At 41.0% G+C, this 24,804-nt stretch overlaps 1 protein-coding gene across 1 annotated transcript in view; it reads left to right on the top strand.

The window, feature by feature from the left end:
- dnah7 (dynein, axonemal, heavy chain 7) overlaps window positions 1-24,804 on the top strand; it is a gene marked incomplete at both ends in the record, with an annotated part of 77,516 nt that overhangs the window by 34,415 nt on the left and 18,297 nt on the right. Inside the window, 22 exons of the mRNA XM_080498135.1 lie at window positions 35-211; window positions 414-545; window positions 3,405-3,626; window positions 4,298-4,495; window positions 7,304-7,459; window positions 7,610-7,778; window positions 8,697-8,823; window positions 9,352-9,571; window positions 10,151-10,777; window positions 10,948-11,193; window positions 11,394-11,623; window positions 11,981-12,311; window positions 12,420-12,766; window positions 13,360-13,544; window positions 13,824-14,005; window positions 14,754-14,917; window positions 15,619-15,773; window positions 17,866-18,056; window positions 22,105-22,238; window positions 22,322-22,657; window positions 22,890-23,016; window positions 23,276-23,470. Coding sequence (XP_080354261.1) covers window positions 35-211; window positions 414-545; window positions 3,405-3,626; window positions 4,298-4,495; window positions 7,304-7,459; window positions 7,610-7,778; window positions 8,697-8,823; window positions 9,352-9,571; window positions 10,151-10,777; window positions 10,948-11,193; window positions 11,394-11,623; window positions 11,981-12,311; window positions 12,420-12,766; window positions 13,360-13,544; window positions 13,824-14,005; window positions 14,754-14,917; window positions 15,619-15,773; window positions 17,866-18,056; window positions 22,105-22,238; window positions 22,322-22,657; window positions 22,890-23,016; window positions 23,276-23,470 — 4,851 coding nt within the window. The remainder of the gene's footprint in view (window positions 1-34; window positions 212-413; window positions 546-3,404; window positions 3,627-4,297; window positions 4,496-7,303; window positions 7,460-7,609; window positions 7,779-8,696; window positions 8,824-9,351; window positions 9,572-10,150; window positions 10,778-10,947; window positions 11,194-11,393; window positions 11,624-11,980; window positions 12,312-12,419; window positions 12,767-13,359; window positions 13,545-13,823; window positions 14,006-14,753; window positions 14,918-15,618; window positions 15,774-17,865; window positions 18,057-22,104; window positions 22,239-22,321; window positions 22,658-22,889; window positions 23,017-23,275; window positions 23,471-24,804) is intronic.

The following is a 24,804-nucleotide window of genomic DNA, read 5'->3' as shown; positions in this document are numbered from 1 at the left end:
GTGTTTTTTGAGATGTGATGTGTCATTTTGCCAGGTCTCTCGCTGTGGTATGATCTACATGGAGCCCCATATGCTGGGCTGGCGGCCTCTCATGCTGTCCTGGCTCAATACCCTGCCAAGTGCAGTCAATGCCAAGCACAAAGACCTCATCACTGCCCTCTTCGACCGCATACTGCCCGCCTGCCTACAGCTCGTTCGAAAGGCCACCAAGGTGCTGAATTAATAAAAACCTTCTTCCACTTGTACTGTATTTGCTGGCTTGAGTTACACTGTCTGTGTTCCTTTTACTCAAAATAGATTATGGTTTTCAGTTACTTATAACAGTGTTTCTTAGCTAACTTTTCGTGTGTTTGTGAGTCTGTTGTTGAATTCAGATCTCACCTATTTGTTGCCTGTTTTCTGTTGCCTTCCAGGAGCTGTCCCCGACGTCTGACACCAACCTAGTGAAGTCCCTGATGAATCTGATGGACTGCATGATGGACGAGTTTCACGATGAAGGACATATGAACAACATGAAAAACACAGACATTTGTTCGTGGCTGGAGGTTTGTTGACACGTTCACTATTACTACTAATGGTACTTTTCACAAAAACACCAAAAACAAATGAACAAACCCAGTACCGGTAATTACTTGTTATCTGTGAATCAACCGTGATCATCTTGTTAAAGCTTTTTAGTTGATGAGTTAAACAGTTTTCACCGGGATGTATTTATTAAGGTTTGTTATTTGTTTTGTGTTGAAGCCGTAACCTACGCATTTGCTTGTTAAGGCAAAAATGAATACTCTCATTATGGGAAAACTGATCCTCAGTACATGAGTTCTGCTGAATAGACAATTTAACAGTTAGTTTTCAAGCCAAGCAATGAATACTGTGGTGCATCATGGATAAACAGTATACCTTCCCTAAACGGCACACGAGAGTACACTCCCGAACACAGAAAATGGGGCAACTGGGCAAATGCCTAAATAATAAAGCCAACTGAAATCATGTTGCACTTTTTATGACAAATTGTGTGATATAAAACGTCATCTTTAGTGGTGAATCGAGACCAGAAAATACACTCACATCGGGGTCTAAAACAGTGATTACCAAACTTTCTGACCTGAATGTCTCAGAGAGGCTGCGGATCCCCCTTCCAAACTCTGATTTGCAAAAAGAAAATTTGTGAATTCCAATGCTTGTGGACACTCTCACCAACATATGAAAGCAATGACGATTTTTCCGGGACTGGTCAAGATCAGTGATTCCCAACCAGGAGGGGTGGCAAAGGGATAAAATAATAAATAGTTTAATTGTTACATTAACATATTATGTTTGTTTTTTTAATTTAAAAAATATTAAAATTTAAAAAATGTTGTATGTGGATACAAAAAAATTACAAATCCCGAGTGGAATGCATCTTTTGTGGTGAAATACTTAAGAATGAAGCTGCAAGCTGAAGCGGCATCAGTCCACCGAACTGGTGACGAGATGGTGTGTAAGCCAAAAAGTTTATCCTCAGAGAAAATGTATGTAATGAAGAAATTGTATTTCACATATAGTGTGTTATGAAATTGTTTGTTTGTTTATTGTACAGGATGGGGCTTGGTTGGGTCATCAAAGGTTTACAATGGTAAAAATGTGCGAAAGTTGGGAACTACTGGCCTCAACGTCACAAAATGTCGTATTATAGTTTTATTTGACACGTACAATTCCAATGTTGACAACATTCAGACAACCAACAAGGCAGTCTCATGCCCCAGGTAGTGAACCACTGGACTGAAATATAGAACTCCCAAAGACATTTTCTATAGTTTGTTCATCTCAGGCTCGAGCGAAATAAACTTTATTCACCAGACAAACTGCAATGTGATGTGATGCAAACATCACTTCTAAAACTTTTATCCTATTAAACAATACAAATACAGTGTAAACATTTTCTCCGTGTAATGTACTAATCAGGTCTGCTTCCACACAGGGCTAGAGGAGAAAAGTTTTAGCAGATGAGCCCTTTCTTCTGCCCCCTGCATGAGTTCCAATTGATTTTTTGCCTGTGAATCATGTCTTTTGAAAGCACTGCTATTATCCCCCTGTGACACACTGCACTGATGAATGCCTTTCAACCACATCTCCCATGTTTCCCAGCCAGTCATTATCAAAGTGTTGAATTAATCAGCTTTTTAACAGCATGAGCTATCATGAGGCTGCTAAGCCTCATTTCCAATTCCTACAGTAACCCTGCTGGGTTTTTTTTTTTTCCAACAAAGACATCTCAGTGGAATCTGTTTTTGTCTCTTAAAATAATCTGCCCCCTGGTTGAGGCATTTACATGGTTGCTATATGTTTAAATCGCGCAAATTGTTTTTGTTTGGTTTGGGGTTTTTTTTTGTTTATTTTTTGTAGCGAGATCTGACATTAAATTCCATAATATAGACTGACATTTTTTACATTCTTCACTTTTCTTTTGTTGCTCATTAGGACTGAACCTTTTTTCTCCTTGAAACCATTACGTGAAATGCAAATGAGTTCTTTTGAAGGTATATTCCTGCCAGCGTGCCTTATGAGATATTTCTATTCTATGTACTTGTACAGCCACACAGGAATAGCCACTGCCATGAGCATCATTGTAAAAACTATATTTACTTTGAGATTGAGTTATGTGGAGATACAGTATTCAGGGACTACTAGTAATTGATTAGCAAATTAAGGCAAGCGAAAACGGCACAATAACACATCTTAGAAGAAAACATAATTATGTAAGGTGGCGATTTTTTAATTTTTTAAATTTCGTGTTGCTTTACATTCTTGTAAGCCAAACAAACGTCAAACTGTAGTGGTACTTTGAATTGCTGCTTACTATTAGGACTGTAGGACTTTTTCCTATAAATCAGTGATGTCAAACAGAACAAAATTGGCCCGTGAGAGACTCCAATCCCGCTAAACCACCGAGCAAATGGTAAAAATTAAAAAGCGGCTTTTTAAAGAGCAGCGGACACAACCCTGAGACCCGAGCTGAGATTTCGCAAATGTTACCATGAAAGATAGCAAACTAGCATTAGTCTCAAAGCCATGCTGTCAGGGAGGATCTGTAAAAACACGCATAATGCAACAGTGTTTTGGGTATTTCACTAGATTTTGTACAAGAAGGTTTCATCAAAATTGAGCTTTATGTTGAGATTGTCAGTTTCCATAGTAATCGGTTGGTTTTGAAAAAATATTTACATTTTCATCACTGATACTCTTCGCCACAAAAAAGTCTAGGTTTAAAGGTTAAATTTAAATGTTATTATTGCACTATATTACCGGTCCGGCCCCTTCACGATGAAATTGGCCTGTATGTAGCCCCTAAACTAAAAAGTTTCTGACACAACCTGCCATAAAGCAACACATCGATGTGACATCTGCGTGTTTCTCGTACACAGGGCATATTCGTGTTCAGCCTGGTGTGGTCAGTGGGTGCCAGCTGTGATGATTCAGGCCGTGTCAAGTTTGATGAGCTGGTCAGAGAGGTTCTGATCGGGCCCTTGAGTGAGGAGACGATGGCCCGTCATGGCATTCTGGCCACTGTTGATGCTCCATCTAAAGAGCTGACCGTTCCCTTGCCCACCGAGGGATCAGTGTATCAGTACTGCTTCATTAAAGAGGTACGCCTGCTTTTATGCTCATGTGAACAGGAAGGATTTACTTTTTTCTCTCTATTGTAGGCTAACCTTCACGTCTTTCAATGGAGGATTAGGAAGAAAAAAAGATTTTTCTGTCAAATGTTGCTTCTTTTTCTTAAAAATCTTTTTAAAGGTTATTAAGCGATGGTGCAACGAAGTTGTGACCTTATTGTTTTGTGCTCTATAATAATCATCTATTTAGAATATAATGCAATTAAAGATGGTATTTTCTTCGAGCTTCACGCAGGTCATATCTGTTTACGTCTTTGTTTAGAAATTAACTTCCTGAAAAGCGAACTGTGTATTTGACCTTGAAGTCTGAAAGTTACCATGGAGTCTCTTTTAGTACAAAAGGATAACAAATGTTTGATACCACATTTATCCTGAAGGAACCTTCCTACACAATTTTTTTTTTTTTACTGCTGTAGGCATTCAAATGAATCAATTCAGAGCACATGGAAAGGATTTGATAAAACGAGAGACTTCAAAAGTACTGGTACCTGCAGCTGTTAGCACCTACCAATATGGACAAATCATTACGTGAGCTTCAGTTCATTAAATATTCCACTGTGCTCAAGATGAGATATGCCTGTGTGTCCGAAACACAATGATCCTGCAAGTCTTCATTATCTTTTTTTCCCCCTCCTCTTCAGGGCCCTGGCAGGTGGGAGCTGTGGACAGATAAGCTAAAGTCTGCTCCCCCCATCGGCAAAGGCATGCAGTTCAGCGAGATCATTGTGCCCACTGAGAACACAGTGCGCTACATGGCACTGATGCAGCTCCTTGTCACTCACCAGAAGCCCACTATGTTTATCGGTCCTACTGGCACTGGCAAGAGTGTCTACATCAATGTGAGTCCTCCCAGACTCTATTGTTCAACTCTGTAATGGTGCAGATCTGCGAAAGTGTTTTTGTCAATAGTTTTTGAACTATGAGGACATACAGTGATGTTGTTTAATGTTTAAAGATAATGTTTAAATATTTTATTTTATATTAACTTAAAACACTTAACAACATAACTTAAATATTCTTGTGTAATCTGTTACACAAAAAGTTTTGAGATCTGTGAGCTTGTTCGGGTTTACAGTGTGGCAACAACCAAAAGCTAAAAAAGAAAAGACTCTCATCTTCCAGAAATAAACACGAGTTTTGTTAAATTTAGAGACGCCTTTAAAGAATCTTAAGAAATATATAGGTAAGGAATCAGGCTAATTACCAATATTGGGTAGATGTGATCTCTCAGACCTCAGGGAGTTTTTTAATAACAGTTTTGAAAACCATGATGTGTGAGCACTGTCCATTGCAGTGTCCTCATATAATATATAAAATCCAACCATGCAAAGAACTCCTTTGTTAAAACATAACATGGACATCCTGATCTGAACTCATTTAAGATACACTGAGACCATTTGGGAAAGCTTATAATGTTTTAAAGGTCACAATAATAAAAAACAAATATCTATGCTGTGTTGTCTGAGTTTAAAAAAAGAGGGATTCTTTGCCAACACCAAACAGCTTTTATTAGCTGTTGCTATGGACTGTTTTGAGCCTCTAGTGTCCCCAGGTGCTGACAATCAGTAGTTTGAATGGTGTCACTCAATGCAGAGAAATATCAGGATGAGATTCTAAAACTAGAGGCGGTCCCAGATCTCCATGGTCTACGACCAAAATAGCCCATGTGTGACTGTGATCATCCAAACCATCAAACAAAATCGGCAACTAAGAAAGGTTGTTAGTTGTCGGCAAAGAAGATTTGGCAAATTCTTTATGGACACAACCCACAATCCCCCTGCTCACCCAAAATATGAATATTTCATACAAGCATGGCATCATTTGAAAAGGCAATGACCAGGCTTGTGGATGATATTGCATTTACTGCCTCCAACCATTGTCACAACAAAGAAATCATCTTTCTTTGTTGTGTGTAGTTTATTTTCAATTAAATACAGACTCGGGATCAAATGACACAATTACATTCTTTTAATTACATTCTGCACATGGTCCCTACAGTTGGTCTACTGGGTTTAAGTGTTATTTGTCCACATGTTGTTGCTCTCTTTTCTGTCCTTTTCTCTCTTTTTATCCTCAGAAAGTCTTCACCTCTGAGGCTGGTTCTGTGGGTTTTCCTCCTGTTAAAAGGGAGTTTTTCTTTTCCACTATCGCCTATGCTTGCTCGTGTGGAATAATTGGGGTTTTCTCTGTAGGACTACGTTGAGATGGCTGTGTTGTTATTGGCGATATATGAATAAAAATGGGATTTAATTGAGTTTAAGATGGGAGACAAATTGGGAATTATTCATCATTGTTTTACTACAATATACCCTGTTAGGAAAACTAGATAAGATTAGCTTGTTTCTCCTAGTATTAAAGTATGATTGTGTGCAGAAGGCATTGCTGATGCTAAAAAATACCCAACTTTACACTGTAAGTGAGAATTTGTTGGTAAGAAGTTTGGTTTTAGCTCTGATAAGGTCCTCTGAATTCAACAGATCTATAGATACCAGGTGTGAAACAGCCACCTTGGAGGAATACAGATTCTCTCACTGCAGAGACTTTGGCTATTTATATCAAGGACTAATCCTCTCTCCTCCCCTTTGCTTCATTAGCTCATCCATTAGTGTGCTCAAACTTGACACTCTGGGGTGAACAGAGATCATCTCATTGGGGTGCCTACCTTGTGTGTCACTTCTTACTTTTGTCTGTGATACCCCGTGCCACAACTGGCAGACTGGCTGAATCCTGAACAGTTCAGAGAAGATAAATGAGGACCAACACTCAGACCATGTGAATGTGAATGTCATTGTGCCCTCACTGGTACCTTCACACAAGTCTAGACACCAGGCCCCTTTGTCCCGCTCACACTATTCTGGAGTGACACAAAGCCGAGCTGCGCTACTGGTTCATAAATTATACAACAGGATGATGATGCACTTTGGTCTCATCCTGGGATCATTCATGTTGCGAGTCTCTTTTAATTATGCAGCTCATTATTCCCATGGATGTGTGTGAGCACTGTGTGCGGCGTGTGCTTAGGGAAAGCGAGGGCGATGTGCCCCGAACCCGGAGAGTCCGTCCCTGAAAGATCGCGTCACTTCTCCACTCTGCGTCCCCTCCTCACATAGAGCAAAAAGATCATTTTAAAATACAATACTTGTTTAGATTTCAGTACATTGTTCGTCTCTTTTCATGATCAAAGTTTTCACATTTCATCACACCCCCCCCCCCCCCCCCCCCCCCGCATGACATCACTTTAGATCCTGTCCTTTGAGAGCAGATAATTTCTTGATTAATTAAAAGTCATTTTAAGGGATTAACTGAGATCCAAGTTTCATCTAATGGAATACACACTGAGTGCCACGTTTAATTAGATTATAAAGCTTATCGTGACCATTTTGTCAGATTTAAAGTGAATATGATGATTTTATGTGTGCTTGACTTGTATCCTTTGCATACTCAAACACCCTGAGCACTGCAGTGACTGATGTCCTGCTTTTACTTCAGATTTTTCTTTGCTTAATAAGTATTTGTAAGTTTTTCAATTCGAAAATAGGAAATATGCTGTTCATTGATTTTAACACATTGATTTTCAAATGTGATTTTGTATGATTTAATCATCTGTGATGTCATTAATACAATCCAACTTTCAATGATCTTCTCAGGACTTTCTGTTGAACCAGCTGCAAAAGGATGACTACAGCCCATTATTCATCAACTTTTCGGCCCAGACGACAGCTGCCCAGACCCAAAACATTATCATGTCTAAGCTCGATAAGAGACGCAAGGGAGTGTTTGGACCACCACCTGGGAAAAAAATGGTCTTTTTTGGTCTTTTTTTATTTTATATAGTGTCTTTAAGGTCGACATGCAGTTTGTTTATCATTGGGGACTGACAACCTCAAAAAGGGTGGAAAATACAGCAAAGCATTTTTATTTTTATTTTTTTTATGAATCTTCCTTATTTCCAGGTGGTGTTTGTGGATGACGTGAATATGCCCGCGAGGGAGGTTTATGGTGCTCAGCCCCCCGTGGAGCTGCTGCGCCAGTGGCTGGACCACTGGAACTGGTATGACCTGAAGGACTGTGCCACGATCAAACTAGTGGATATCCAGGTTATGTGTGCTATGGGACCACCCGGTGAGTAGCAGTTTTGCTACCCTAAGGTTTCTCGAATGGAGAATTGTCACATCAGTGACACTGTTTCCGAGCTCTTGTTGTTTGGTTGATAAAGGGTTTCCTGTGTTTATAGAGGGAGCCCTTCTTCCCCTCCTGTTTTTAAGTCAGTGTCACAAACCACTCCCTGCTGTTTTGTGGGGCTCTTTTCTGCCTTGAGGTTCTTTTTTTTTACAAATAGAAAGTGTTTACCACTTCCGTCTCCACTACAACTACTTACGTAAATACTGATCCCTGTCCACTGAGGCAGCTGGCAGTGGCAGCTGTAAAAGAAAAGGAGTGTGTGTCACTCTCAGGTGGCCACTCACAAACAATATTTGCTTTGATGCTGACACTTGAGTAGCTCTTCTAAAATCTTCCTACAGCGAGCTCTGAATCAATTTTACAGCTGTCCTAAGTGTTACTATGCTGCTTACGTGATGATTGTGATAATACGCTTGGATAGACATTGCTCTTCTGTGTTTATAATAACTGTGGGTACAATAACCTATGCATGCGTGTGCCAGTTTCTGTTTGAATCCCAGTACAATTTAATTAGTATATCTCTTTATTTCAAAATTTTACAAACAGACGACAATGAAACAATAATGGTAATCATAATGATGATAAAAATAATAATGAGAAATATATGAAGAATTATAACAACAATAAAACAAACAATGATAATGATAATGATAACAATAATCAATCATCGATCATGATAATGTATCTTTGCTGTCCGAAAATATATTTTTATAAGAAATGTAGGTATAAAGTATAGATTATAATTCAGGTAGAAATTCATCTCATACAGAGTGATGCATGTTGATAACCTCGTGATACAATGAAAAACTGATGACAGCGCATCAACTTCAAGTGGTGTCACTTTCTTTTTTCTTTTAGGTGGGGGACGGAACCCGATCACACCTCGCTACCTGCGCCACTTCAACATGATCACCATAAATGATTTTGACGAGAAGACCATGTATACAATCTTCTCCAGGATCATAGATTGGCATTTCACAACACGGTAACTACAGTAGGAAAATAACTTATCAAATCTGTACTGTAGGATTTGATCCACAAACCTATGAGAACTTGTGCACACATGGATCTTGAGAAGTAACAAAAAGGTGCAGAAATATTTTCACTCCTTTATTAGTAAATTATTGCAAATCAGTTACATGAGAGTGTAAGGACTGATATAGTGATTTAAAATGTGAAAGGTGGTTACCATAGATTATTCAGCTTATCAGGTTTTCATTGAATAGTTGCAGGATTGAAGGTGGTATTTCTTTTTCCTTCTCTGTTGATGCACTGCGAGATTATATACCTCAGACTCCACAAGTCCCTGAAGCAATCATGTGTTTTGCACAGGTTTTAAAGTGGCCAAAGATAATATCAACAATACAAGCGAACAGATATGTTATCTAACTTCGTGGAGATCAGACCTTTATGTTTCTTTGTTTTATGCATTTTTCATTGATATAATTTACAACAATCATAGATTAATTTTATAATGACTAAAATTCAATCAGAATCTCCATTTCATCCACAGGTTTTCCTTTCCCAAGTCATTTGCTGCTCTGACCTCTCAGGTTGTCAATAGCACAATGTCAGTGTACCAAGAGGCCACCAAGAACCTGCTACCAACCCCCACAAAGTCCCATTACTTGTTCAATCTGCGCGACGTCTCGCGGGTCATCCAGGGCGTCTGCCTGTCACGACCAGAGACTGCAGATGAATCATCTGTCATCAAACGTCTCTGGGCCCATGAGGTGATGTTATACATTACAAACAGTATAAGGTTCCTGCAACCTGCACAACTGCTGTAAAAAAAAAGACAACAAAAAAAGAAACTACCAACGCAGCCTTAGCTCCTCAGGATCCCTTCTGATTGTTCTAAAACCAAAGCTTAAATCTAAGGGTGACTGTGTGTTCTCCACCAGGGACCCTCAACTTTGGAGTGACCTGCCAGTGACTTCTTTTAAATCACTACAAATTTTTATAGGCTTGGTTTACCTTCATTTGAACTTCTATTAATGTATTTTTACTTAATGTTATATTAATATTTAATCTAATAATATTTGTTTTTACATATGTTGTCTCTTTTTAACTGCCTTGGTCGTTTGGTGTGTTGTCTCCTATAATTTTTGTCTATTTACTTTTTTGAATGTTTCTGTGTTTTAAAGTATATAAATAAAAGAAATGTATTATTGTAACTTGTTGCTCTAACTAATAAATCTGTTGCTTTGATTGCTGTAAAGCAAATCTCCATCTATAGATATCGACCTGTGTCTCCCACACTGTTGATTTTTCTTCTTCTTCTTCTTCTTCTTCGTCCTAATAATCTTTAGGTCCTGAGGGTATACTACGATCGACTGGTCCACGACACAGATCGCTCCTGGCTTGTACACCATTTACAGGTGGTGTTCGAGAATCACATGAAGGAAAACTTTCATCACCTCTTCCAGCATCTCGACCAGGACCAAGATGGAAAGGTGACAGAGGATGACTTGCGCAGCCTCATGTTTTGTGACTTCCAAGACCCCAAGGGCGAGGACCGCAACTACTGCGAAGTACACAACCTGGACCAGCTCGGTCAGGTGGTGGAGTCGCACCTTGAGGAGTTCAACAACATCAGTAAAGCGCCGATGAATCTGGTGCTCTTCCGCTTTGCCATCGAGCACGTCTGTCGCATTTCCCGCATCCTCAAGCAACCAAGCGGCCACGCCTTGCTGGTGGGAGTCGGTGGGAGCGGTCGTCAGTCGCTTACCCGATTGGCTGCTTACATGGCCGAGGCAGAGCTGTTCCAGGTGGAAATATCGAAGACCTACGGAACCACTGAGTGGCGTGACGACCTGAAGCGAATCATGAGGAAGTCCACACAGGGGGAAGCTCACGGTGTGTTCCTCTTTTCAGACACACAGATTAAGATGGAATCCTTCTTGGAGGACATTGGAAACCTGATCAACACTGGTGAGGTAAGGTGGGAGCAGATATAGGACAAACATCTGTTGAAAAAAAAGATGCACTGAAGTGCCAAATAATCATAAAAATATAGAAAATTTGGTGGTATAAAAAAATTTGGGCCAACTTTGGGGGTGTGAACGATTAATGTTCAAACATATTATAATTGTTTACTTATTTCCAGGTACCAAACCTGTTCACAGTCGATGAGACCCAAGAAATCTGTGAGCAAATGCGTGTGCTGGACCGGCAACGAGACCGTGAAAAACAGACAGACGGCAGCCCTCTGTCCCTTTTCAACATGTTTATAGAGCGCTGTCGCACACAACTGCATGTGGTATTAGCTATGAGTCCCATCGGAGATGCCTTCAGGGACCGCTTGAGACGTTTCCCCGCACTCATTAACTGCTGCACCATTGATTGGTTCCAGGTATATTTCTTTGTATTACATGTGCTCTGGTGAGCATTGTGTTCCCTCAAAGGTTTAAGTAGTTTGTTAGTTAATACAGAGAGCATGTATATTGAGCTTCATTCATTAGGAACTATTGACATCACCAGCAAACCTTGGCGATAGCAAGATACTGTGTATGTGGCAGTACAGACGTAAGACTACATTTTCTTCCTTGTTAGACCTGGCCTGAGGATGCCCTGCAGGCTGTGGCCTGTCGCTTCCTGGAGGATGTTGAGATGACGGATGAGGTCCGAGAAGGCTGCATCAACATGTGCAAGAGCTTCCACACCTCCACCATTGAGCTGTCACGCCGCTTCTTGAATGAGCTGCAGCGACACAACTACGTTACCCCAACGTCGTACCTGGAGCTCATCTCAACTTTCAAAGCCCTGTTGAACACAAAAAGAACGTAAGATCAAGATACAATGCATGTGTATATCATAATTTGTTGTATAATTGTTAAATTCACATTTAAAATTCAAGAAGCTGTGCATTTAACTTTTCTGACGCATCACCCCGAACAAGATGCACACAAATCCCATAAGATGCAGAAAACGTCCTAAAACATGCCCACGTGGCAATACAAAAAATCTATTGCTTCCTGGAGTCTGCTATAATAACAAATAAGTAATGTGAAACAAAAACAGACACAGTCAAACAGACCATTCAATTCCTGAAAGGCAGTGCAGGATGAATTGTGGCAAGCTCTAGAAGCGCCCCCCCCCCCAACTTTTCTAAATATTTCCTGGAATTCTGTGTTGCCCAGGGAGGTGATGAAGCTGAAACGCCGCTATGAGGTGGGTCTTGAAAAGCTGGACTCAGCAGCAGAACAGGTGTCCACAATGCAAGTGGAGCTCGAGGCTCTGCAGCCGCAGCTGCTTGTCGCAAGCAAGGAGGTAGACGAGACGATGGTGGTAATTGAACACGAATCCGTGGAAGCCGCAGAGACCGAGAAGGTGGTGAAAGCGAATGAGGCTGTAGCCAACGAACAAGCCATGGCTGCCAAAGCCATCAAGGATGAATGTGATGCTGATCTGGCTGAAGCCATGCCAATCCTGGAGTCAGCCATGGCTGCACTGAACACCCTCACCACTCAGGTAAAAGCAGCAATGTGTTGTTGTTGTTGTTGTTTTTTTAATCTTTTATGTCTGCCTGAAATACCAAGTGAGCTGAAACAGAACAAGAAACTGCACTTCTACCTGCAGGATATCACGATGGTGAAGTCAATGAAAAGCCCACCTGCAGCTGTCAAGCTGGTGATGGAGGCAATCTGCATTCTGAAAGGCATCAAACCAGATCGTGTGCCAGATCCTTCGGGCAGCGGTAAAAAAGTAGAGGACTTCTGGGGTCCAGCCAAAAAACTTCTGGGAGACATCAAATTCCTCCAGAGCCTCCATGACTATGATAAGGACAACATCTCACCGAACCTAATCGCCATCATCCGCAATAAGTACATCAGCAATCCAGACTTTGTACCCGAGAAAATACGAACCGCATCCACTGCAGCTGAAGGCATGTGTAAATGGGTTTGTGCCATGGACAAGTATGAGAAGTAAGTCATGTTCTTCTCCTCCTGCGTTTGCAGTTATGGAAATTAATGCACATTGGCAAAGCTGGAGAAAGCATTCCATCTGTCTTAGTGATCAACGTGAAGCCTATAGTCAGCTTCAAAGAAATGATAATTTTTCTGGTGTGCACCATGCATATGCTAATTCATGTAACAGGCACAATCTTAGATGGGACTGGGAGTCATGCTTACATCATTATTGTTATAACAATTTAAATGCGTCACTTATTTATAGAAGCTAAGTGTTTGACTGAAACTTTAGTCAGGAAAATGTGGACTATAGCCCTCCAGAACTACAATTACCCAGCTCTGATTCACATGCACACAAGAGAAAATACAACTCAAGTGAACCCTTGCATTATTAGTTGAGCCTTCACTTTTATCAGTCATTATTTTTTCATAAATTCTTCTAATGGAATTCTGCTCAATAGTCTTGTTTTAATTGAGTAGGTTTCAGATTATAATTTTAACAATGTGTTATCGTCGGCACACTTTAATCCAAATCTGACAAGAATCTGAGGTATTACATGGCTTGAAAACATAAAGCAATCAGATGAAATGCTTCTTGTGCCCTTCAGAGGGGCCAGGGAAGTGGCGCCAAAGAAGGAGAAGCTGGCGCAGGCTGAGGGGGAGCTGAAGGTGGCCATGGAGAGCCTGCAGAAAAAACAAGCTGCCCTGAAGGAAGTCCAAGATAAACTTGCAAAGCTTCAGGATACGTTGGAGGCAAATAAAAACAAGAAAGCTTACTATGAGAAACAGGTTTGTATTTATTTATTTGTTTTAAATCTCAATGTTAAATGCCTGACCAAAGGCTTTGTATACCACATATATAAAATACACAAATAGCCATTTTAAACAGCGGATGTGTGCTGAAGCCAGACAGATGTTAAAAATGGACATGAAGTAATCTTTATTAATATGAGTTATATTTATATGTATGTATTTCTTTTGACAAATCGTCATTCAGACTGTATTGTTTTGATCTGATATTGCTTCAGTCTGTGGAACTGCAACATTTACACTTACTGTGTCCTTCAGGTAGATCTATGCAGTAAGAAGCTGGAGCGAGCTGAGCAGCTGATCGGAGGTTTGGGGGGAGAGAAAACACGCTGGAGTGAAATGGCCGTGGATCTCGGGAAGCTCTACGATAACCTGACAGGGGACATGCTCATCTCAGCAGGAATAGTGGCCTACCTGGGAGCCTTCACTTCCAGCTACAGACAGGTACAGAGACATATTACCCACACCAGATGAAGACTCAGAGAAATTATCATAGGAAGCTGTTGGAATATTTGTAGTTAGCATTTTTTTTATTTGCTGTGAGCCTGTGTGACTGATTATAGAGCGATAACTTACAAAAATTGACTGGCTGAATAGAAAAAGTAAATGAACACGAGCTAATATTCAACTTAACATGTCCAGTACCTGCACAGTGTCCACAAAGACTTCTGTACTAATTGTTCTTTGAGATTTACTTCAAGCTTTGCCATTTTATCAGGATTTCTGGTATGAGTGGGTTTTATGATCTAATTGTATAGGATCTACATTATATTCAGGCCTGGACTGTGAAATCTTCTTTCTGTGCATGTGTAGATTATTTAAGTACTCCACTTTCTTCCCACAGTGTGAAAACTTACTGGTGGCTATCACATTTCTCTGTGTTTTCATTTTGAACTGGTGACCTACCCAGACTGTACCCTGACTTCGCCATTTGTCAGCTGGGATCAGCTCTACACCTTAGGTTGAATAGACATGTTATTCCATTCCAGGTTCCTACCAACCTGAAATACTTAATGCAACATCTTTGAAGATATCATATCACATTATGAGCCATGGTTGTCAGGAATATCTTAGTAAACTCTGAAATTGGAACCACACTCCTCAATCTTGTCATTGACTACTGTCACTCTAATGCATTTAAAGCCATGAGCCTGAAGCTTCTTCATGTTTCTCTTAATGTGTTCCTCTTCAGGATCAGACTGAGGAGTGGATGGATCTTTGTAAGAGCAGAGAGATCCCATGCTCCTCGGACATGTCTCTCATGAACTCACTGGGTGATCCAGTGAAGATCCGTGCATGGACCATTGCTGGCCTACCATCAGACAGCTTCTCCATAGACAACGGCATCATAATCTCGTGAGTAATCAAGAGAGGAGAAAGCTTCACAGTGGAAATGAAGCCACTGTCTTCTTAAGACTGATGGTCAAATTAAGATAGACAAAAAAAAATCTTATCTATTAAAAAATAAAATTATGGTAGCTTTAAAGGAAACAGAAACTTGAGCTTTCAATACACCTTTCTCAAAAGCAAGTTTTAAAGCTTTGTACGCCTTGAAAAATGTTTGATGTCTTGGAGACAGAGCCTATGAATATCTAACTCACTGCGGCTCATTTCGTTAATGTTACACGAGAGGCATATGGAATTGGTTACAGTGTTAAAATGCAGTCTAGTGGCATGTTGTTCCAAGATCACAGCAATTCAGTGGGGGACTGGGATCATATTGGTCGTTATCCATCCATTCCTCCCAGTGAACAACCAGGCCATCACAGGAGTCGTCTGCTTGAAGGTGCCTTGAAAAAGTAACATCACAAGACATCTGCTTGTTTTTGTAAATGAAGGAACCACATTGTTTTTTAATCACAATATTGTGGCCCCCGGTGGGCTATCCCACTGTGAGCTGTCCAACTGTGCTCAGAGTGAATGTTCACCCTTAAGCCGCTAACACACGCCTGTGTCCCAATATCCCCCCTGCCGTTACAATATCTCACACTTTAAAGTTACAAGATCTTTCACTGTTACAAGGCAGCTCCATTTGATCTGTTTGTTTGTACTTGCAGCAATGCCAGACGGTGGCCTCTGATGATCGATCCCCAAGGTCAGGCCAACAAGTGGGTGAAAAACATGGAGGAGTGCAACGGTCTACATATTATAAAACTGAGCGATGCTGACTTCATACGCACTCTGGAGAACTGCATCCAGTTTGGCACACCAGGTCAGTCCAAGTATCTCTTTGTTTGACGCTGCTGCTTTTAGTCATTGTGTGCCTCGCCCACATTGCTGCAGTTCCTCTGTCTGCCTGCTGAGGTCTCCCTCCACCACAGAGACTTATTGTTGCTGCACAAAGACTGCTGCTCTCCTTTGTTCTGCTCTGCAGTGGAAGAATTCACATGAGCAATATTTCTGAGTGAGCGGTCCCAGTGAGCTTTCATACAGGCCTACTGCACCATTAGCTTGTCAAACTGCTGTAAATTATACAAAACCTCTGGAGAAAATCAGTTATTACCCCTGCACTTACATTTTGTCTCTACAATATTGGGTATGAATCGACATATGTAGGCAGATGTGACAGTTTTTAGTTTTTTTTCAGAACCTTTCTTCCTTCTGTTATTCACTTTGTAGCCTTGAAGTAGAGCAGCATTTATTCCCCAGTGTGACTGTGTGGATATGACCTTTCAGTCCACAAGCTGGTTTCAGAATACAACCCACCATCTTTTCACAAAAGCTCCAAACATAAAAAAAAGCAGATCTGGCAAAATACTTGTACTTTTTGCTTTCCTCGTAGGATTTTGAAGGGGCATCAGAGGCAAAGCTAAGAGAGGAATTAAGAGTCAGAGACAGAAAGCTATACAGCCATTAAAAAGACATCTAAATAATGACCTGGCTCAGCCAGCCATTGGGTCTTTGCTTCCTGGCAGACTGCAAGGCTTACAGTGCAGAGAGTAGTGTGTCCTTGCAGGGTGCAAAATAATCCCCCCGAGGGCACACTTTCACCCTTCATAGCCTGTTTACTTTTTTCAGTGTCTTGTTTTTTGTTTTTACATTGCAGCTTATTACCCTGAAGAAGTACTTGTGCCTTCTTTCTTTCTGTATAATTTAACTGTTTCCCTGCCAAACCTCTTGAGCTAAATTTACATTTATTAAGAAACACAAAGAACTGTTGCATTTGGTGGTAGTATGCTTTTTTTGTGACAAATCAAATATCCAAAACATGTCATGGAGGTTTGACCTGATTTGTGTCTCTGTCTTATGAGAGAAACTTATTGGGTTTCACTGCAGCTCAAAGTTGAATGAAAACTTAGTTTTCTTGCTGAAGGCATCGTGTCAATTATAGATAAGCTAATGTTCTTAACATGAGAACAGCATTATCATACCTAATGTGAAGCCACATTAATAATGATGTCATGGGAGTAAGGCATTTGTAACTGGCAATGTTTTACATGCTTCACTGATTTTCCCGCTGCTATTGAACTTCAAATCCAACAACATTGCAGTACGGTACAAGTCGGATTTAAAGGGCCCTTTTTCATGAAGATGTACACCACTTTTTTCAAAGGCAGGGCAATAGCTACGACAATCGACAATGCAATTGAGTACAAAATAAAGCAAAATTAAGAATGCCATGTGATGCAGGAGTGAAAGGAGGGTCCAGGTTTCAATGCCACTGCTCCCCGAGCCTTAGGCTACGCTCTCCTGGCGCCGCACATTGGTTGCACACCACTCACTAGAGAAAGGCTAAATGCAGATGATAAATCTCACTATACCTTCACTGTATATGTGACAACTGAATGATTGTTCTTCATCATGTGTCAAAGTGTCCTTGAGAAAGACGCTGAACCTCAAATTTTTCCCAGCGAGCATATTTGATGGCAGCCGGTGATACGTCTGATCGATTAAAGCTTGTAACTACTACTGAAACCATAAAATGCACTACATAACAGAATCTCATTTACCATGTCAATAAACAATTCCTTTAAGTGTTAGCTAACACTCATAGTCAGAACAATAGTCAATTCGAGTATAACCATAGTTTCATACATGAAGCATAGAACAAAGATTTTTTTTTTTTTTTTTTAAATCAAATTACTCATGAGTTGGAGACACAACAAAACACTGAGAAACGAGCTGCGATATTGGCATGAAAGCTAGCTACTTCGTTGCTAACATGATATCTTCAGAGCAATCTGGTAAAGATGAGTTTTTTTTTTTTAAGTATGCATAATGCAACAACCATTTTTATAAGTTTTTGGACATTTATTTGCATTTTGCACCAACGTGTAAATTAAACTTTGACCATTTTCTTAAAGTGCTTTTGGAGAACGTCGGTGAGGAGCTTGACCCCATCCTGGAGACTCTGCTGCTCAGACAGACCTTCAAGCAAGGCGGTACCATGTGTATCCGACTCGGAGACTCCACCATCGAATACGCTCCTGACTTTCGCTTCTACATCACTACCAAGCTCCGCAACCCCCACTATCTGCCTGAGACCTCTGTCAAGGTACTTCCGAGGGAAACTGCCTCAGGTGGTGTTTTAATTTTCAGGTTAGAGTGCACTGTGGAAACATATTCTAATATTTACCAGCGAAAGAGATGGCAAGACACAAACAAAACTGAATAATTTGAGTTATAAAAATACCCTTTTACGGTGAATAACATGTTCAGGAAAGAATAGTAACTCATATTACTGTGCAGCTATATGCGTTTGCAGCTCTTTCATGATTGTGTTGTGGTGTAATAACCTAAGTAGGACACCAACAGCACCACTCAAATGCATATCAACTCCAGAGTCCCTGTGAATTACCTTTGCTGTGTTCATTTGGCAGTGTTTAGACGTACAAATATACCTGTGTGTAGGGGATTACTGCAACAGCTCCTTTCCGCTCCGCTCACAAACATATCCAACCTGACAGGCTTCAGCACATGCCCGTGCGCACACACACACACACACACACACACACACACACACGCACACACACACGCACACACACACACACACACACACACACACACACACACACACACACACACACACACACACACACACACACACACAAAACCTTCAAACAAAAAAGCGCAGCCGAGCATTTCCTGACAGTAGCCACACACCAGTGCTGTTTGCAGCAGGTGTCACTGTTGTCATAATGAGCCTCGTGCAATCCTCCCTGCCTTCCCCACCAAGCCCTTCCAGACAGATGGAGCCGGTACTCTTCAATCCCACCGCAGCCGAGGATAGACGCATTCTCCACAGCAGAATTTCTGGCAAAACAACGGGGACTCATAAAATGCAAGCACTCGCAGGCAAAAACAGTGACATCTGCATTATTCTGCCTTTAAGATATCACTTTTATTGCATCTGATGGTAAAAACCTAATTTGTCGTCTTTCCTTAAGTCGTCAAACATGCAATCTGATCGCTAAATCATGAATGTCACATGAGCTTGTTGATCCTATATTTTCTTTTAGTGCATTTGCAACCTGGACATCGCTATGTGCCATTTTGGTTACGGTCTTTATATGGTCTCTATTTAATTGCTTGTCATCTTCTCATTATCTTTTTTCCTGCTTCACTTCTTTGGTTGTCATTCACTGCATAATGCCTCAATAGCCCAATATACCTCTGTTCTCTAATATTGCCTTTTCAGTATGACACGGTATCATACAACAGCACCCATCCCCACCAAAATAAATGAATGAATTTATAAATAAATAAAAAATATTCCAAGAAAAGCAGCAGTAACGGAAATTGCATTATAGAGGAGGCAAGAGCTCGGAAAGCACTACCAAAGATCACATTTCAAGCATCTATTTGCTGGGGCTTGGCTGTTTATGGGCAGCTATTAGATTGATTCAACTCATTTTTCACAATTGTTTTTTTTTCTTCCCCAAATCCTTTTTTGTTCCGAGATGTCTATTATTCTCCATTAAATCTATTTGAAATACAATAGTTCCAAATACGAGAGGGTGGGCCTCGAGAACAGCAGCTCTCATAGACCTTAAAGGACGAAGAGACATAAAGGAGTGAAGGAAGAGGATGTATGTGTGAAAAGGACAAACTAGAGATTTATATGGGGCTCTGAGTCTTTACCACCAGCTGAGTGGGTCTCGCAGCATCAATAGAAATGGAATTAGGCCCCGGAGAAGTGCACTCGTTTATTAGGGCAGAGTAGATAGCAGATAGGCTTTTAACCTCAGGGTAAGTGCAAAGCAGGATGACTGCAGCTGCGGTAAAAGACACTCCTTCACTCTAAGCAGCAACACCTTTTCACTGAAAAGGAAAAAAGTAAATGCATCCTACCTGTACTTTGCCAAGGCTGGAGTGGTTATTGGAATTGATTGGATAGAAGGTTTTGGAGGAAGAGCTGCACCGAGCACAGCACTACGCTTAAACAGTGGAGAGCAAGGGCGGGCCAGGGCAATTCACCACAACAAATGCTTATACATACTATAATTGTGCCCATATATGTCAATAAATTACACCTCTATGTGTGTACTCCTGAAAAAAGTTACTACATCTTCACATTTATCACCTTGACCTCGATTGATGCGAATTTGCATCAAACCACAAATACCGGTAATGCTATTTTTTTCACAATTGGAAAGGAATTCAGGCGTCAAGGGGTTAAGTTCTTTTTATTTTATTTTATTTAATTTTTTTACATCTGCAGGGAGTGGTTCAAAGTGGTTTGAAATATCCTTTAGCCTTTAGCTATTTTTCAAGTGCATGAGATTGCTCTGTTTTTTCTATGTGGACATGTAGTGGTGTAATGGTTAAAGCTTTATTGATCCCAGTGAGGAAATTACTTCTCTGCATTTAACCCGTCCTGAGGGAGCTGAAGGCCACCTCTCCCCAGAGGCGGGACCATCACAGAGAGATTGTTGTGTTGAGTCCGGGTCAGGCAGCGAAGCTTTTCTGTGTGGAGTTTGAATATGCTCTTTGTGTACCATATTTTCTGCCCTATAAGGCGCACCGGACTATAAGGCGCACCTACATTAATTGACATAATTTACAACTTTGTTCATATATAAGGCGCACCGCTCTATAAGGCGCATGAAATAGACCAGTGGTCAGCAACCTTGACAGCTCAAAGCCATTAGGTTATATTTTCCACTGATTCTAACACCCAGAGAGGTGCACATGCCTTATTTTGATAGTCCTAACTGCAGCCTATGCCAGGAGGACACTACACACAAAACCTTCTTCACTGCTGGTTGACAACTTACAACTACCAGTAATAATAATGATAATAAACTAAACTACGTGAAGTAAGCAACAAAAACACAACACAACACAATTATTACCGACACCACAAACCAAATATAACCCCCAATAATTGCATTTAAAACACCACAAACAGCTGCAATGAATTATGGGAGTTTCTATCGGCTGCACTGAGGAGCTCAGGATGTCCCATCATGCCTTGCAGCGACAAATTTTGTGTTGTTGGAGGTTATTGTGGGTTTTTGTTGGGCTTGTGTGTGTGTTGATTGTGTTTATGCTGTGTTTTTGTTCCCCAGTTTAGGGAGTAATTATTTCATCTAGTTTATTTTGGTTTGTTAGAATGTTGGTGTGCAACCATGAGTGATGAATGTGTTGTGTGGAGTGTCGTCCGCTCTGAAGCTCCGGTAGCGAAGTTAGAGTTGTCAAAATAAAAGCTTCTGGGTGTTCAGCTGTCAAATAGCAGTCTCAAGTACCGCAATTCTTCCATATATAAGGCGCACCGGGTGATAAGGCGCACTGGCAGCTTTGGAGAAAATTTGAGGTATTTAGGTGCGCCTTATAGGGCGGAAAATACGGTATATGTTGGTTTGTCTCAGAAAACTGACTGACTCTAAATTGCATGTGAATGTGTTTACCTGTATGTGTTTGCTCCTGTGATGGACAGGTGACATGTCCGGCGTGTTTCCTCTCTTCCCACATAGTTGGCTGAGTTCAGCTCCAGCCCCAGCGACCATAAGTTAGATTGAACGGTGTAGAGCAGGGGTGTCAAACTACATCAGGGGTCACATACAAGACAATTTCATCCTAAGTGGGTAGACTGGTAAAATAGTGCTATAATAATGTTTAAATTAAAACGTTATAGTTTTTATTTGTCATGTCGCAAAGTATATGCAGGAAGAAAAAGCATCTATATTTTTACGAAACCAAGATCACTACAATCTCAACGTGAAGCCAATTTTAATGAAAACTTTGGAAAACAGACAAAATGCAAAAACCCTTGATACTCTTGTAAATGGTAAATGGTAAATGGTCTGGATTTATATAGCGCCTTCTAACCACACTGAGTGCAGTCCCAAAGCGCTTTACATGTCAGCTCACTCACCCATTCACGCTCACATTCACACACCAATGTGTGACACAACAGGCAGTGCTACAACAGTGCAAGTTGCTGAGGCCACAGATATCATTGTTACAGAATAATCTCTATTGTCTATTGATTTTCTTTAAACCTTTAATCTAAACAATTGTTTCAAAAAGAATCCACATATGCCAGAAAAGCTCAAGTTGTATCAATCAGTCCTTTTAAAAGTGTGTTCTGGGTGATGTAGGTGACCCTGCTCAACTTCATGATCACTCCAGAGGGCATCCAAGACCAGCTCTTAGGCATCGTTGTGGCCAGGGAAAGACCTGATCTGGAAGAGGAGAAACAAGCTCTCATCTTACAGGGAGCAGAGAACAAACGGTACAGTGGCTGACGTTGAACATCAATAAATCAAATAAACCATGTCCTGCAGCTGTGTTTAAGTTGTCCTGCGTTTTTATCAGACACCTGAAGGAAATCGAGGACAAAATCTTAGAGGTGCTCTCCTCATCCGAGGGTAATATCCTGGAGGACGAGACTGCTGTGAAGATCCTCTCCTGCTCCAAGGTGCTGGCCAATGAGATCACCGAGAAGCAGGCCGTGGCCGAGGTGACCGAGCAGAAGATTGATGAGGCCCGCATGGGCTACACACCCATCGCTGTGCATTCGGCCATCTTATTCTTCGCCATCGCCGACCTGGCTAACATTGAACCCATGTACCAGTATTCCCTCACCTGGTTTTTCAACCTATTCATTAGCTCCATCGACAGTTCAGTCAAGAGTGAAGACTTGGAGCAGAGGTAAGAAGGCCTGACTAATGTACCCGCAAAATACTCACTCTACGTTACTTAAGCAGGCTATTAAAAGACTATAAAAAGCATGCTTTTTTTGTCATTCAAAAAAAAAAAAAAAAAAACCTAAACATTTATGGCCTGTTAAAAAAACAAGAAAAGTGTGTGTAGGAGTTTCTTAAGCTCTGTTTGGTTTTTGATTTCCTCTCCACTAAACAAGGCTATATGTATCTTTCCTCAGACTGCAGATCCTGAGAGACCACTTCACCTACACACTATATGTCAACGTGTGCCGCTCTCTGTTTGAGAAGGATAAGCTGCTCTTTTCCTTCTGCCTCAGCATCAGCCTGCTCCTACACAACAAGCTGGTAGGGGTACACACGCTCCCACATGCATATACACAAACCAAAGATGCCTGAAAAGCACATCTCGTTGCTTTGTTAGTAAGTGATTAGCTCCGCAAACAAGCCAGTAAGTGTTGATTTTTGGATCAGGCTTTTCAGTTATTGCTTTAGATTATCAGTAGCTTGTATTGTGAACAGCCAATGCCACTTAACCACCATTCCTGGCCATTCTGCCGCTATATTAACACTGTGTTTGGTGTGGGAATGCCAATTTTTGTTTTAGGTGGACGAGGGGGAGTGGCGCTTCCTTCTAACAGGTGGCGTGGGCCTGGATAACCGTCACCTCAATCCCTGCATCTGGCTCCCTAAAAAGTCTTGGGACGAGATCTGCCGCTTGGATGAGTTAGAAAGTTTCCAAGGGCTTCGCCAAGGCATGACTCAACTCAGAAATGAGTGGAAGCAGGTTTACGACAACCCGGTGAGTTTCATCACGCTGACAGCTCGGGGTACTAGGGGCCTCCGCTTTGGGTATTGCCTTGTTTTGTTTGTTTGAAGAAACAAAGCTAGGGGAAGAAAAAAAAAGCTATATTCTCTGGAAACTGATACATTGAAACACCTGAAAGCACATGATGGAGACTGACACCCATGTCTTTGATGACAACGGTTTCTTTCATTTAAACAATCACCATTTGAAACTCCGGTCAATAATCACAAAATATCTCAACATAAGTGTAAAGACGTATCGCAAAGTCTTTTGGGGAAGAGCTGTATGACTTTGAACAATTGTCTGACACCTCATTGCTTAGAGGTTTTTGAAGACTCAGACATTAGATCATTGAAAATACAACTTTTTGACTGGCATGGAGAAAACAACTCTGTGTGTCTAACAATACATCTAAACTTGACATGTAAACTAATAAAGGCCACAGTAAATGTACCCTGAGCAGACCACCATCACTACCAAATTTGCTTTTATGTTGTGCTCAGACAGTATGTTGAGGCATGAAAAACCTGGAAAATATTCATAATAGAGGGTTGGATGTGGATTACATCAACGTCAAAGCACTTTTCCCCCCGATTTTTATATCATTTTTGACCGTTCCCTGATCCGGTAATTCCAAAAGTAGGTTTTAACGTATTATATTTTATGTGAAATAGCTGAGAATTCTCCGTTTATATGTGGTACAGACAAATGAGATGCGGAGGCGAGACACAAGAAAATAATTTGCATGTCAAGTACAGTTGATGCACATGGGCACTATCTGCTTTTATGAATTCCAAAGAATCTGAAATTGAAGTTTTATCTAATTAAATCCATTCATTTCCTGTTGTGCTAGTCACATTTACGCAATTTAGATGCAAGAACAGCTGTTTAATCAATGTGTGCGGCTCGCATGCCCGTCTCCGTGCTGTCGCACAAGTGCCTGAAGGCGCGCGTGCACTGTCTTTGATTTATAATCAACGGAATCATCCACAACACTCCTAATTAAATCTCGTTTGTTCCAGTTGTAGAATTCGCATTTATTCAATCTAGATGGAAGAACAGCTGTTCAATCAAGCACACAAGCACTCAGACTCCCACACGCTAACGCGCCCGTGTTCACACAGAGAATCCCCGGGAGACCCTAAATAGGTGTATCCGTCTCAGAGCACCTGCCAACACACATAGCCAGAAGTCCCTCCACAAACAGCCCGGGGCAGATACTTCCAAAAGTTCCTGCTCCCATCGCTCACGTCCTGTCTTGTTCCAAAGATTAATCACACATTTTGTTCTCACCTAAGACTCTGGTGAGCTTTGTTTCCTGTTTCACC

This window comes from Blennius ocellaris, assembly GCF_963422515.1.
Source record: "Blennius ocellaris genome assembly, chromosome: 6".
Classification (NCBI taxonomy): Eukaryota; Metazoa; Chordata; class Actinopteri; order Blenniiformes; family Blenniidae; genus Blennius; species Blennius ocellaris.
This window is presented reverse-complemented; position numbering and strand designations above follow the sequence as displayed.